This window comes from Akebia trifoliata, chromosome 11 (genome assembly GCF_017979445.1).
Source record: "Akebia trifoliata isolate Shusen 1 chromosome 11, ASM1797944v1, whole genome shotgun sequence".
Lineage (NCBI taxonomy): Eukaryota > Viridiplantae > Streptophyta > Magnoliopsida > Ranunculales > Lardizabalaceae > Akebia > Akebia trifoliata.
Window position 1 is genome coordinate 48,835,888 of NC_141385.1, and position 15,212 is coordinate 48,851,099.

Here is a 15,212-nt window from a genome sequence, read left to right on the forward strand (position 1 = left end):
AATTATAGGAAAAAAGAACTACATAGGATCTGTCCCTGTCAATTAAATATAAAATATCTATTGTTGACACATGTTACGTTGAGATATGAGTAAAAATTACATTTCTAAACTCTGGCCCTTGAATATAGAAAAAAAGAGTTGACTTGGATCATCCTGACAAGTCAAGAGCTCCATTTGCAACCATCAAATGGTTCTAGAGAAAAGTCCTAAATTCTTCCGAGTTGGGTTAGCGATTACGTGTACTCTAACAATGGGAAATTTTGACAAAGAATTCATAATTGCGAAAGATGGGAGAAAAAACAAACAAGGAGAGGATATCTAAAAACAAGCAAGAACTCGTATTGGAAAGGAGTAGCGCAATATCCGAAGCACGAAAGTTAGATTGAAATACTTGTCGTTGGCCATATAACTTGTCTTGAGTAGTGGGGCAAAGAAACTTGACTCTTCGATTAGCATAATTTAATAACACATGGTCTTCTATTTTATTTTTTCTAAAGAAATCACAAAAATTGCCGCCTTGAGTAAGAGAATTTAAATAAAATATCCATTAGGGAAAAAAAAAAAAAAAAAAAAAAAAGAGAAGACGAAGAAGAAAAGTATCTAATTAATCACAATTTTTTAACTTAGCATGTACGTAAGCCTACCGCGCACATATTACACAAAGGCTCTTATTTCATAATATTTTTTTTTGGGCATGCTTCTAATGGATCTATTTTATCGAAAGAAAGTCAACCAAATGCTTCAACCAATCAACATTTGCATGCCCATTTTATCATTCAATGAAAAAAATGGTGATTTCGACATGCCCCTCCACGTTATGGCTAATATTTGAGATATCTCCTTATGTTTTCAAACCAATGATACACTCCTTGACCTCCATCTTCTCTTAGAGATTACTAGAAAATGACCTAAACTGCTTCTATCTTCAATCTCAAAAAAAAAAAAAAAAAAAAAACCTTTGATTTTTCTATTCAAAATTAGTTTTTGTCAATCTTTAAAGTAAAAAAAAAAAAAAATTAAGCCCTACCTCACACCTTCAAACATGACAAGGAAAATAAACAATTTTCTTCAAGAAATTAAAGATGATGGAGTGAAGGCAAGGTCGTATAAGTTAAAATAATTTACTCTTGAGGTTGAAAGAGCTTAAAATAATGGAGTTTTAGGAGAAAAATCAAAGATTTTTTGGGTTAGAAGTTGAAGATGAGGCCATTTAAGTCAGTTTCTACTAGTCCTTCTAAAAAGATGGAAGTCAAGGGGGCATGTTCTCTGTTTCAAAACATAAAGGGTATCTCAAATATTCACCACAACCTGAAGGGGTATTATCTTTATATGTTTGTTCTCCTTTTCGGATTTCGTAGGTACCCATTTGATTCTTTTATATTAATATATTTCTTTCTTTGTGACGTTTGATAAACACAGAAATGGCCATCTGATTGATCGATCAGAAGTCAACAAACCTAATCACCACTGTGGGCCCCTCTTGTTCCTTAAAAATAAACAATCGTAGTTGGCAAATGTAGACTCCAGGGCCTCTTTGACCATCTCAAGAAAACATGGTAGGCATGCTTTGCCACGTATAGTGTTGCAAACTTTTGCATGTGTCACCAACTTTGATCTGTTTTGGCAAAGTTTTATCTGAAATTTTAACGTCAATCACGAGGCATGCAAAACTTTGCTGATTATTTGAGTTTGATGGAGATTAATCAACTGTTTGACAAAATTTTGTAGTTTTAATTATAAAAATGAGACAAAATTCGTTTAAATACAATTGAATTTTTTGAAATAATCATCAAATTTTTAACAAAAAAAAAATTTTAATTTCATTCATTTTTTTCATGATAGGACTTTTGGGATAGCAAACTATATATTTCCATAAAAGAAATATTTTTTTAACAACCAGCTCTTAATAATATAGATTTAATACTATTCTTGTATGAAAATAAATTAAAAATTTTATATAAGACTTTGATGAGACAATAATGATTTTAATAAATTAAAATAAATAATTTAAGGTAGAAATCCTTAATATGAATATGTAATCTAGCTCAAGGACATAAAATAATTTTCAAACCTTAGATGCCTAAGGAAAAAATTAAAATATAATGTGATTAAAGAGTTAATTAATTTTAAGAAATACAAATCGATCTAACAAAATTAAATGTAAACTTTTTTTCTATAATAATTGGTATTGACTTTAGACATAATAGAATGAAGGGTTCATTAAGCGAGCATGAATTTTCGGGATAAGACATTTTATAATTATATGTTGTTGTAATGATTTAGTTCTTAAAATATTGAAATTTCTGGTAATTTTACATGACATAACCGAGCATCCAAATAATCCAAAAAAAATTTAATTTTATGCTGAACTTTAGAAAAATTATGAGATGTGGGGAGAGGGTTTTATGTTGGAAGACAAATCGATTTTGATTTGAGAGGCTAATGAATGAGAGATCAATTTGAAGAATGTGTCGGGCATGATTGGTCTACCACAAAAGGGACTTTTGCCTGCTGAGATGTGTACAAGATTTCATGAATAATTCTCCATGTCAACCACTTAGGTGTCTCATTTGGGACACTAATTTATTTGTCCTGGCATGGCCGAAAGTGTCCCTCATGTTCTCTCTGAGTTATATATTATCTATTGGGACCACTAAACATCTATAATAAGTCTCAAGGAACAATGGATTTGGATAGTCTATTTCATCGGATGAGAGGTTCACCTTGTCTTATGGAGGCCTCATCTCGTTTTCGGATTAAAATTCGTCAGGTTTCGATCTAGACATTTGATCATGGCTATGGAGACCTATATATGTCAAGGTATTAGCTCATGGGGTTGTCTGATCCGACATAAAGTTTGGGAAGTGTTACTTGGCCCATATTGGCATAGGAAGGCATACTCTTGGGAGCTAAGTTTGTCAACGATCTAGTCGGACAACTTATATTTAATGGATTAGGATCCGTATACACATAAAGCTATTCATAAAACTACAACGTGTTTTGTCTTATATGGGCAAAAATGTTTGGAATAGACTGATTTTTTGTGAGGATGATCTCTATGGTGGGGGAGATCATCCTTGTCAAAAGTCAGCCCATTATGAAGCTTCTAGCCCCATGTTTACAAGTTGAAAATTTTTAGACCGTCCAATTTTTGTAAATCACTTTGATGGGATTAGAAGTTTTGGAATGGAATGATTTTTTGCAAAGATGATCCCCTCACCACAGAGATCATCCTCACAAAAAATCAGCCCATTCCGAACCTTTTTAACCATATAAGACAAAAACGTTGTAGCTTTATGTGTCTACGGGACCCAACCCATATTTAATAGATATTTTATAATACAAATGTGCATTTACATATGAAATTTGCACATCATATTGGCCAATAAGTAGACCCAAATATGTGCATACCTGGCTAGGCTTAGACTATGACTCAATTTGGATATAAAGTAAAAAAGTAATTGTGAAAGAAGGTAATTCTAGGAGAAAATAAATTTTAGAAAGCAAAAAATGCAATTCCATTTTGCTTTTTAAAAAGTTATATTTTTAATAATTTTTTTAATTTTTCAACTTTCAAAAGTAAAAATAAATAAATAAACAATAATAATAATAATAATTTTTAAAGAAAAATCAGTCATTTAGTATGAACTCAAAGCAAATTTGGAGGGTATTTGATTAGTTCAATCATTGAACTTATGATGACTCGTTGTAGAAGCTGACTCACTATTAGCTATTCAAATCCTTAATAAAGAAATCCAATGCCCATGGAGTGAGAAGTCTTTAGAAAACAAAATCTAGGCCTGGGCCCTATGCTCTACATATGGTAACCTTCACTTCAATTACATTTTCAGAGAAGCCAATATGCTTTCGAATAAGTTGGTTTCCTTGTTAACTACTCATGATACTAGGATTATTTTCGCTTCTGATCTGCCTACTTAATTGATGTCCATTGTAAGGGAGGATACCAATGGGACCCCCTACGTGAGATTGTAACTCTCATTTTTCCTTATCTATATATTCTAGTTTTGAGGTCTGCCTTAACCCCGATTACTCTTCAAAAAAAGAAAAATGGGTTCTAGAAATTTTTATGAAGCACGATTTAGCTGGACCCGATGGATTGGGTTTATACAATGATTTTGATATCAAATTGGGTCTGAATAAACCCAGCAAGGCCTGGGCCATTGACAGCCATATCTATTATCTACACATTTGGACATATTATCTATTTTCTTTTGAGAGGTTACCCATTTCATCAAACTAACGATAAGCATAGATTTCCATTAGTTTCAAGAAAGATATTAGAGTATTAAATGTGATTTATTATAATAAAGCCTGTTGATACACCATATCATGTTCAGGATGCATTTGTGATAAGGTGTTTATTGATGTATCAAATGATCTCCTCATGAAGATATAATATTATGATCAGATTAGATTAGTTAAAATTTTTTATTATTATTATTATTTATTTACTAGGTTCCTTTAATTTGTTTCTTTTATAAATCCTACTTGGGTCTTCTTGTTCAATCAAGAGAAACAATTTAGTTCCATTCTTCTACACATTACTATATTTTATTTGTTCTTCAATATATAAAGCTATATGAATATCATGCATCTTATATATATTAAGAACATATTTTTTCCTCCCATCAAACAAAACTCATTGTAACTTTTTTAGACAAATTTTATTTAAAATAATAATAATAATAATAAGGATGGCGTTATTACGACCCCTATTACGACTCACCGTTTGTCTTATATGGGCAAAAATGTTTGGAATAGGCTGATTTTTTGTGAGAATGATCTTTGTGATAAGGGGATCATCCTGGCAAAAAATCATCCCATTCCAAAACTTCTAACCCCATCAAAATTGATTTACAAAAATTGGATGGTCTAAAATTTTTCAACTTGTAAACATGGGGCTAGAAGTTTCATAATGAGCTGATTTTTGGCAAGGATGATCTCCTCAACATAGAGATCATCCTCACAAAAAATCAGCCCATTCCAAACATTTTTGTCCATATAAGACAAAACGATATGTCACAATGTGAGTCGTAATAGGGGTATACGGAACCTGACCCTAATAATAATGATTATTATTTTTCTACGGGTAGGTAGGATTCATAAATTCCCAGTCATAGATCACAAGCATTTAAATTATTGAAAATTGATTTTTATTAACAAAACAAAAGTACCAAACCCAGTTAAGACTCAACCAAGATCTGTATGAAATCCCAAACTTTTCTGAGGGTTGCCGAAGACACTTCAACTCCTATAGGAAGTAGCCCAGTTCCATCTCACATAGGGGCTTCAATACCCATAGCAAAAGCAACAATAATAATAATAATAATAATAATAAAATTAAAATAAATAAGTTTAGACCAACCACATTCCAAAATTTTAGTTAACTTTGTCTTGGGTGAATTTAGCAACAAATCTGAGCTGAAACTTCAATAGATACTGGTTTAAAAGATCTTCTACTCGACAAAATCATAGGGGGGTTGAAACATCTGATACTCTAAACTATGAAGTAGGCAACAACGTTGTTGTGGAGGGATCTCATTCATTCTCAGTAGGGTGCAAAGTTTGTTAGTTCTATCGATAAAAGCAGGCTACAGTGAAGAAAGCTTAAATCTTAATAGCTCCAAGTCTAGATGATTGCACACCTACAAGGCGCGTTACTAACATAAACAATAAAGAACATCAAAGATATCAAGGCCCTAACCAATCTCCTAATAGTTATTCTTTGCTACATGATGCTTTAAGGAATATTAAAAAAAAACCAAAATTTACTATATTATAGAATGCAAACGACGTGTAAGCAAAGATTAGACTAATACCTGATAAAATAGTTGGCAGTATGTTGAGCAACTTTAAGAATACTTGTACCGATAAAATTCGCTAAACTAAAAATTATCCGAATAAAAAATTGCCAAAGGGAGTCTCACAGCATGTGATGTGTAAACAAACAATAACTCCACAGGTGTACTGTCCATATATTACAAAAAACAAACAGATCATACCTCATTGTTAGCTCCTAATAATACAGCCATCCATCCATTGGTACATCAAAAGTTAAGAATCAAGCAACACTATTAGGTTCTTTCAGCAGAAGTAAGGTGCCCCATCTGTTCTGTAAGGTTATCTACATTCTTCGTGTTCCACCAAAATCTCCCACGATCAGTGGGCTTGCTATTATCATTCTTTCTTCGATCACTATCCCTTCTTTCTGATTGAACCTCCTGTGCATCAGATGGACTAGGAGTCTCAGTTAGAAACTGTTCCCAAAATACATCATTCACTCCAGTCGGCACAGCAGAGGTTGTGGTCTCCACTTCTTGTTCTTTTGAGGAATCGGTTTCAGGAGCAGTGGGCTTCGCATTGACATCAATCCCAGAATCTTTAGTCCGAATGTCCACATTAACTTGAAGAGAAGAAATAATCGGGCTTTCCTCATAACTAGGAGATTCAGCCAACTCAAGTGAGGATTGAATCTCTCTCGAATGAGGTGAAGAAGGATGCAATTGAGGTGACTGTGGTTGCATATTCATGTCTGTGTCTCCAGATGATGCGTGCATTTCAGTAAGAATGACTGCAGAAGGTTGCATAGATACACCAACATTGTACATTTCTTCACCCGAAGCTTGGCCTACCCCATGAAGAAAATTCTCCCAAGAATTTAAGGTTGATTCCAACTTCTCAAATGGCTCCATGTTTAACATCAGTATAGGGAAAGCATCCGACTTATCTCTACTAACTGCCTGGAAAGCAACAACTCGGTTCTCTTGCATGTCAGCTTCATTGTGGAAGTAATTGGGTATCGGTAATCTTCTCTTTTTGCCATGGTTTTCGGGCTGTTGCATTAGGTTATAGACAAACCCGGGTTTTTGCATGATTTGAGCCAAGAAGGACATCATTTGTTGTTGACGGTGTTCCATTTGATTCAAACGTTCTCCCAAAGACTGCATTCTCAACTCCATCCCTTGTCGCTCCTGTGTATGACTTTGTAGCTCCGATATAAGCAAGTTTTTTTCATGTTTCAACCTCTCGATTTCGTCCTCGAGTTCTTGCCTTATGGATTTATCTAATGCACCCGATGAATTTCCTTGTCCCTGTTGTAGAGAATGACTGTGGATTGGTTTGCGTCTGTGAATGTTCTTTAGAAGGTGTCTCCGACCTCTAAGAAAACCCTCGTTTGCGAATTCCCATTGATCAGGATCAATTTTTCTAAAACCCTGGTTCAAAAGGGAATACAATTGAACTTAAACAATATAAAATCAAACTAACAACAACAATATAATTAGAGAAATGAAACTCATCTCTCACCAAGACCAAACTACATCAATCAAAACTAAACAAAATCTCTTAATTTACTATACAATTAACCATTTAACTTAAACAAGATCCAATCAAACTAACAATAACAATGCAATTAGAAAAAATGAAACCCATCTCTCACCAAGACCAAACCACATCAATCAAAACTAAACAAAATCTCTTAATTCACTATACTATTAACAATTTAACTTAAAATGGAACCAATCAAACTAACAATAACAATGTAATTAGAAAAATGAAACTCATCTCTCACCAATACCAAACTACACCAATCAAAACTAAACAAAATCTCTTAATTCACTATACTATTTACAATTGAACTTAAACAAGATCCAATCAAACTAACAACAACAATGTAATTAGAAAAATGAAACTCACCCAAGACAAAATTACACCAATCAAAACTAAACAAAATGTCATAATTCACTATACAATTAAGAATTGAACTTAAACAAGATTCGATCAAACTAACAACAACAATGTAATTAGAAAAATGAAACCCATCTCTCAACAAGACAAAACTGCACCAATCAAAACTAAACAAAATATCTTAATTCACTATGTGCATATTTGATTGAGCTTCAAAAACGCGATTTTGGTGCGTTTTAGACTTCAAACATGATTTTTGAGATGCGGTTTGTGTTTGTTACCGTAATAATCACTCTTTGTATATGTGTTTAACACGCTAAAATTAAAAGTGACCATGAGGAGCTTTTACCATTTGCGTTTGCAGGCGAAGCTGAGCCGTAAAAACGATTCTTATTAAATGACGAAATTGCCCATGATGAAAACGAAAATTTATCGTGTCTTTGTCCCTACTAATTAGCCCTAAAACAGCACAGAACTCTCCTTCGTTGGTGTCACAGCAGCACCATAGTGTTCCTTCTACCATTTTCAACCAATCAAGTGCTCTGATCGACGACAACGACACCAAAGACGACAGCCAACTTTGATCTCTCGTCCATTCTTCAGGTAAGATCATTTAAAAAAAAAAAAAAAAAAAAACTTAAACCAAATGTAATAAAATGAATGTAAAAGGGTTTCAATCTGTTGCAACCCTTTTTTTAGTTTATCCGAGTTGGTTCCATGTTTTTCAGACGAAAATTGACTGAAACCCAAAAGGTTAATTGCGATTGAACACCCTCTGTTAAATGCGATTGAAACCCTCTCAATTTTTGACAAAATCACAGATGTTTATGTGTTGTTTCCATGTTTGTGAGATAAAATCAACAATATGTGGATTTTTGTTTAGCTTCTTCAAGATTTTTGTGGATGTCATGTGTATGAGATGAATGCATACAAACAAGGATTTCAGTCGAAATCTCTTGAATGAAGTCGAAATCAAGGAGAATGATTAGGACAGGAGGGATTGGGTCAAGACGAAGGATAGGAGATTCACTATTCGCTCCTTTTACAAAACCATTCTTCCAAGGTTGGAGAACTCTTTTCCGGTATCTCTCATTTGGTCTTCTCTTGTCCCTTCTAAAATTTCCTTCTTTGTTTGGCTTGCCTCCTTAGGAAGGATTCTTACTTTGGATAAGTTAATTTCTCGTGGGTGGATCACTCCTAATTTTTGTCCTCTTTGTAAGAGTGATGGAGAGTCTGTGGATCACACCCTTCTTCATTGCTCTTTCTCCTGAGGTATTTGGTCGTCTTTCATGTATTTGTTTCATATGTGTTGGGTTTTCCCATAAAACTTCTTTTTGATGTTAGAAAGCTGGGCTTTCAACGTCCTCTCATAGAAAAAGGCACATTTAGGCTATCCTTCCTTCGGCTATAGCATGGGGTCTTTGGAAAGAAAGAAACAACAGGGTGTTCCAAAGTAAGGAGAACAATTCACATACGGTGTACATGGAGATTTTAGGGTTGCTGTTTTTTTGGACGAAGTTAAGCAAGGACTTCTCCGGATTTTCATTTAAGGACATTATTTTTAGATGGAATAGCTTATGTAACTAGCGAGCTCTGTTTTTGTCTTTCTTGGTTTTGCTTTCTTTCGTGGAGACTCTCTCGGCCCCCTTTGTACTTTCCTTCTTTTGATTTATAAAATCTTTATACTTATAAAAAAAAAAAAAAAAAAAAAAAAAGGGTTTCAGTCGACTAAACCCTGTGGATATATATTTTCTTTAATGTGTTGGTGTTCTCTAGGTTGAAATCATAGTTCAAATGGGTTGATTATATACTTCAATTTGAATGATTCATTGTATATTTTTTTATTAGGTATGAACTTGGTAGAACTTTTTTGGAACTTGATATAAAAATTTGAACTTTGATGGTATATGTATTTTGATAAAATTTGAACATGATGTAGTAGTTTTTGAACTTTTGATTCCCTATAAAAAATCTTTGAACTATGATTTGTGATCTTTGATCTATGTATTTTGATAACTTATTGAACTTTGTTGTGTGGATGCCATGTAGTAATTCTTTAAATTATGAATTTTTATCTTTGACCTATATATGTTGATAAAGTTTGAACTTGATATAATGAAATTACATCTGGTACACTATTAGGGTTAGTTGCATATGATATTTGATGGATTATCTTATGTATTGTGTTGTAGTAGATGAGAATTGATTTTATAATAATTTTTTTACCACTGTCAGATGGAGGATGATAATTCAAAGGGCCAGAAAGCCCATTGGACACCTAAACAACATAAGGTTTGGATTGAAATTTGTCACGGCTTAGTTAAGAAGGGAAGGAGACAACATAAAGTCCTCGACAAGATTGATTATGGAATCCTTTGTGAGGGAGTTCAAGAAAAGAATGGGTGTTGATATGATAGGGGACAAATGAAAAATAAATGGTATAGACAAAAAGGAATTTGGGGACGTTGAAATAAAATTTGTGCGAATATTGGCGTTGCTTACGATCCTAACACTGAGAAGTTAGACGCATTTGATGAGTGGTGGGATGGATGGTTGGAGGTATATAATTGTTAGATTATTTTTTTTAAAAGGATCTTTTGTGTTTTTTTATATAATTTAGGATTTTATATTATTTTTTATGGCAAAATCTAAAAAACTCAATATGGGATGATAAATACATCTTGTATGCATTTGTGAGATGCATATTTTTCATGTTTTTATTCATTTCAGTTCTACTTATGATATATGTGGATGTGTTATGTGAATTATGCAATTATTTTCTTTATCAGGTAAATTTTCATAAGTCAATTTTTTAGAAGAGAAGTTGTTGAAATTTTGGTAAAATTATAATATTTATAAATTTATCTAAATTAACATTAACTAATTATTTTCATGATTTTATAATATTTCAATCAAAATAATAAATGTATTAACATTAATTAATTATTTTTATAACTTTTTTATTAAGAATTATTAATTTTATATATTTTAGTATAATTATATATTTGTCAAGGTCATTTTGTTTAATTTGGTGCATTATTGAACATTAAGGGCATGCTGATCATTTTATCAGAATACAACAAAATCCAGTAGCTGTATCAAAGAACAATTACTAGATTCTGGTAAATAGCACAGTACTTTTAAAGAACTCTATCAAACAAGCTTTTCAGAGTTCCAGCTTTTTGCAGTTGTTTACAATCGTAGAATCTAACAGCAAAAGCTAACATCATTATCCCTATAAAGAATTGAACTTAAACAAGATTCAATCAAACTAACAACAACATTGTAATTAGACAAATGAAACCCATCACTCACCAAGACCAAAGTACACGAATCAAAACTAAACAAAATCTCTTCATTCACCATACAATTGAACTTAAACAGGATATAATCAAATTACCAATGACAATGTAATTAAAAAAATGAAACCCATTTCTCACCGAGACCAAACTACACTAATCAAAATTAAACAAAATCTCTTCATTCACTTACATAGGTGTTGAGCTGCCTCACAAAGCTAGAGAAGTTATTATGCTTGAAGAATTTAGGCAGTAAGTCTCTTGAGAATTCCAATGGATTCCACACGACGAAGCTAGTGCCAGTCGAACTCCAAGATACGATAGAATTCGTGGACTGATCATCGATCATCTCATAAGTCTTAGTAAGAAAAGGGGGTGGAGCATTCGAACCACTCTGAGATCCATCCATCTTCAATTCAAACCCTACCCCTCTTATTACACCCTCCCAAATCCCAAAAACCAACCAAACATAACCATGCTGAACCTCACAATCGAAATCTTGCCCAAAACAATATAAAATCCCAAACTCCTTCAATCTCCAGCATCAATAAATGAAACAAAAAAGCTCAATCATCTCCAACTCCTTCCAATTCAATTAAAAAGGTCAGTTTTTTACAGTATTTTTTAGTTTCTAGCTCAAATCTTAACCAAATCAGATCAAATAAACCAAAATCTCAATCTCCTTACACCTCCAGAATCAATAAATTAATCAGAAACCCCTCAATTTTCACCACGACCTTCAAATCCGATAAGAAAAATAAAGCCCTTCTCCAAAGATTCTACTTTCTAGGTCAAATCTCAACCAAATCAGCTCAAAATAAAACCAGAAAGATTAAGAGAAACACAGCCAATACCTCTGGTCAAACAAATTTCACCTGAAATCGAAGTCCCAAATTCAAACCCCTAATCTGTGAATCTTCAGAACCAGAGAACCAAAAACCTTCTCACTTCGATGTACACGATCTAAAAAAAGCCCAACCTGAAAAAAAAATTAGGGGAAAAAAAAGACCCTTTTTATTAGAGTAAGAGATAAGATAAAATGAACATAAATACAGCTTCAACTTTTCTTTTTCTTTTTTTCTAAAAAAAAGCTTTAAAAAAACGCATTTACGCAAAACGTGATTATTTCCTTCTGAGGCTTACCTTGAAACAAAGAGGATAAGATCCCCTACCTGAGACAACCTGAAATCACTCTTTCAAACAGTCCCTATTGTTTTTCAGAGTTTTGGGGGTTTTTAGAAGAGGATTCCAGGTCTTGAAGAATTTTCTTGGAAGCATGGAACTACTGTAGTCAGCTCGAGCTGACAGTCATCCCTAACTATATAAACCATTGGATAATCTTAGGTAATCGTGGATTGAAGCTTTAAGAGAATCCCATGGTTTTGATCCTAAAGAGGACATTTTCCGAGGTTGACTATTATTGTCCAAAGACGCGTGTGTTGACGAAAATTTTATTTTGGTTTTAATTGAGAACTAAATGACAAACAATGGTGTCAGCTTATAGATACTGTCATCCCTAGGATCTATAACGTTAAATTATTTCAGAGATTCCTTCCGAAACTCATTGTAGGAAAATAAAGAGCTATAATCTAGGGATGACAATTACCTGGGATCACTGAAGAACTAATATCCTGCATTACCACGCGTCAGAGAGAGGGAGAGACACAGACACAGATTTTTTTTCCTCTATTTGCCTTGTACTTGCACCCATTAAGTTACCTTTTTTTTTTTTTTTTTCTTTAATATTTAAATTACTATTTTACCCTTTGAATTTTTGCAAGTTGTACACACACCTTCACTTATCGAAACTGGGTGTTTTGAAAGAAAAAAACGACCGATTGAGATACAATCCTTCCCTCCCACCAATTAAAATTTATAAAAGTCTATCGAAAATATTAAGGTCAGACTTGGTATAATACAAATCTTTTGCAATGTAAATGATTTGTGACCAAAGATTTACATCTACTTGGTAATCATTAGAAAATTTTTTGTGAATTTTTTTTTTTTTTTTTTTTTTTTTTTTTTTTTGGTTGATATTTATAATAAAAAGTTATTATGAATTTTATTAAAATAAAATGTGAAAATAATTTTAACTTAATTCAATCTCATAAAAAATAATTATTCAAATTATAAATATAGTCTCGATACTTATTATATTAACACACATGAATTTATAAAATATCTCAATCAAAAGGTATACTGACTTATGTTAAAATTATAAAAATACATTCGATACTTGTTACAGTAACATGCATATGAAGTTTTAAAAATATCTCAATGATGAGGGATATTTTTATAATAAATTGATAAGGGGTATTTTATAATTTTATATTCTAATAAATGTTATGATGAGATGTATTTTAGAAAATTCACTTGCATGTTATTGTAGTAAGTATTGAGGGTTAATTTGTACTTTAAAAATTTCTTTGATGAAGGGTACTTTTGTAATTTTGATATGCAATTTCATATAAGGTATTTTAGAAAAACCCCAATAAAATTGGTGATATTAGGTTTGCCCCCTTGCAAAATGCAACCCCCCCCCCCCCCAAAAAAACAAAAAAAAAAAAAAAAACCATAAGTTGATGTTGTTTTTTCTTAATGATTTAAAGTGAAATTTTGATATTTTCTAAAGTTTTGAGTTAGTAATTTAAGCATTTAAAGAACATTTTGAAAAAAAAAATCAAAATTTCATCGTTAAATCTTAAAGAAACACAACGTTGACTTACATGCTTAAATTTACAATCAAAGGGGTAATCCTATCTTGCAGGGTGTATGACTAACATCACCATTTTTTATTTTTTTTTTGCAGGTGGGGGTTGGCGGGGTTATTTCTAAAATACCCTTTAATATATCTTGGAACGCATAAAATTAATTTTAAAAAATTATTTGCATTTGCAATTGATTTACGGCATACCAAGCAAGGCCTAAATACCAATTAATTTGCCAGGATACAGGCAAAATTGACATTACATTTGGTCAAATTCACTTCTTTGGAGTTCATAGATAGATTTGAAGCAATGGAAGTAAGTTTATAGGATTTTTACGATTCATATTTGTTGTATACAACCTTTTTTTTTATAGATTTATCTCATTTGGAATGACTAAAGAACATATTTTCTTTTATTTTGAAGTACTTTTAAGATTTGAAACAATTTAAAAAAAAAAAATCGAAGGATCGTTTTTTTATTTTTTTATAATGTTCAATAAGTACAGACCGAACACCGAACGTGAATGAAGAGGTACGGTATGTACCTATCGACTATCATGATAAAATTCAATCATTGCAAGACAATCAATCGGTACATTTTTACTAATCATTATTGGTTTCTAATACCGAGTGTACCATACAAATGTCAATGCAAGGATACGGATAAGATCTATAAACCTTGTCAGAGTTCATTCGGTACCCCAATACCGATTGTGGTGAAACAAATGCAGTATGTACTTACTGAATATATTTCAATAGATTCGATATGTACATACCAAACAAAAAACAATTATATTATAAAGGTCTTTTAGTTTTGATAATTGTTTAACTTCATCTACAACTTCAATGAAATCAATCATACAAGATACTTTGAATCAGATTAGATTTTTGATAGTCGAGATGAATTGTATAGATGGATCAAATCGAAAATTACTTTGGAATGATTCAATGTATAGTTAGATAGTGAAAACGTTATTCATTCATTAGCTAGAAGCAAGTATAAACTGAGGTAAAATTGTCCCACGATTATTTTGTATGAAGTTGGGGCTTTCTTTTAATAACTTTCTATAAAAGAAATTACGTTGAACACAATATATGGCAAAATTATGTTATATTACATTTAATTTCTATCATTTTTGAAAAAATGAACATGCATAAGCTGGAAACATGTTCTTTATTAAGAACATCTTTTTTCCACCTATCAAACAAAACTGATTTAAATTTTTCAGACTGATTTTATTTAAAATAGTAATTATAATTACTTTTCTACTATAAGGTGGATTCATAAATTCCTAATCATAACAAAGAAAACCCATCAAATATGAAGCATGCACCGACAGAGTTTTTTAATCCATGGATGAACACTTAGTTCTGGAACAAGCCCATTACGTAAAAGGAGACTTAAAACTGAATTCTACGATCGCTAAACAAACGTTAATCCATGATCTGTATGGAATCCCCAACTGTAACTTTGACAAACAACATATAATCAGTGAAGG

The 15,212-nt window shown here is 32.1% G+C and overlaps 1 protein-coding gene across 1 annotated transcript; it reads right to left on the reverse strand.

Moving 5' to 3' along the window:
• Positions 1–5,816: 5,816 nt before the first annotated feature.
• On the reverse strand, positions 5,817–12,301 carry LOC147392337 (heat stress transcription factor A-4b-like). The gene is made up of 3 exons (XM_086458417.1): positions 12,150–12,301; positions 11,200–11,985; positions 5,817–7,235 (listed from the first exon to the last, which is right to left on the reverse strand). The coding sequence occupies exons 2-3, from the start codon at positions 11,413–11,415 to the stop codon at positions 6,096–6,098; spliced, it is 1,356 nt and encodes a 451-aa protein (XP_086314543.1). The 5' UTR covers positions 11,416–11,985; positions 12,150–12,301; the 3' UTR covers positions 5,817–6,095.
• Positions 12,302–15,212: the final 2,911 nt, after the last annotated feature.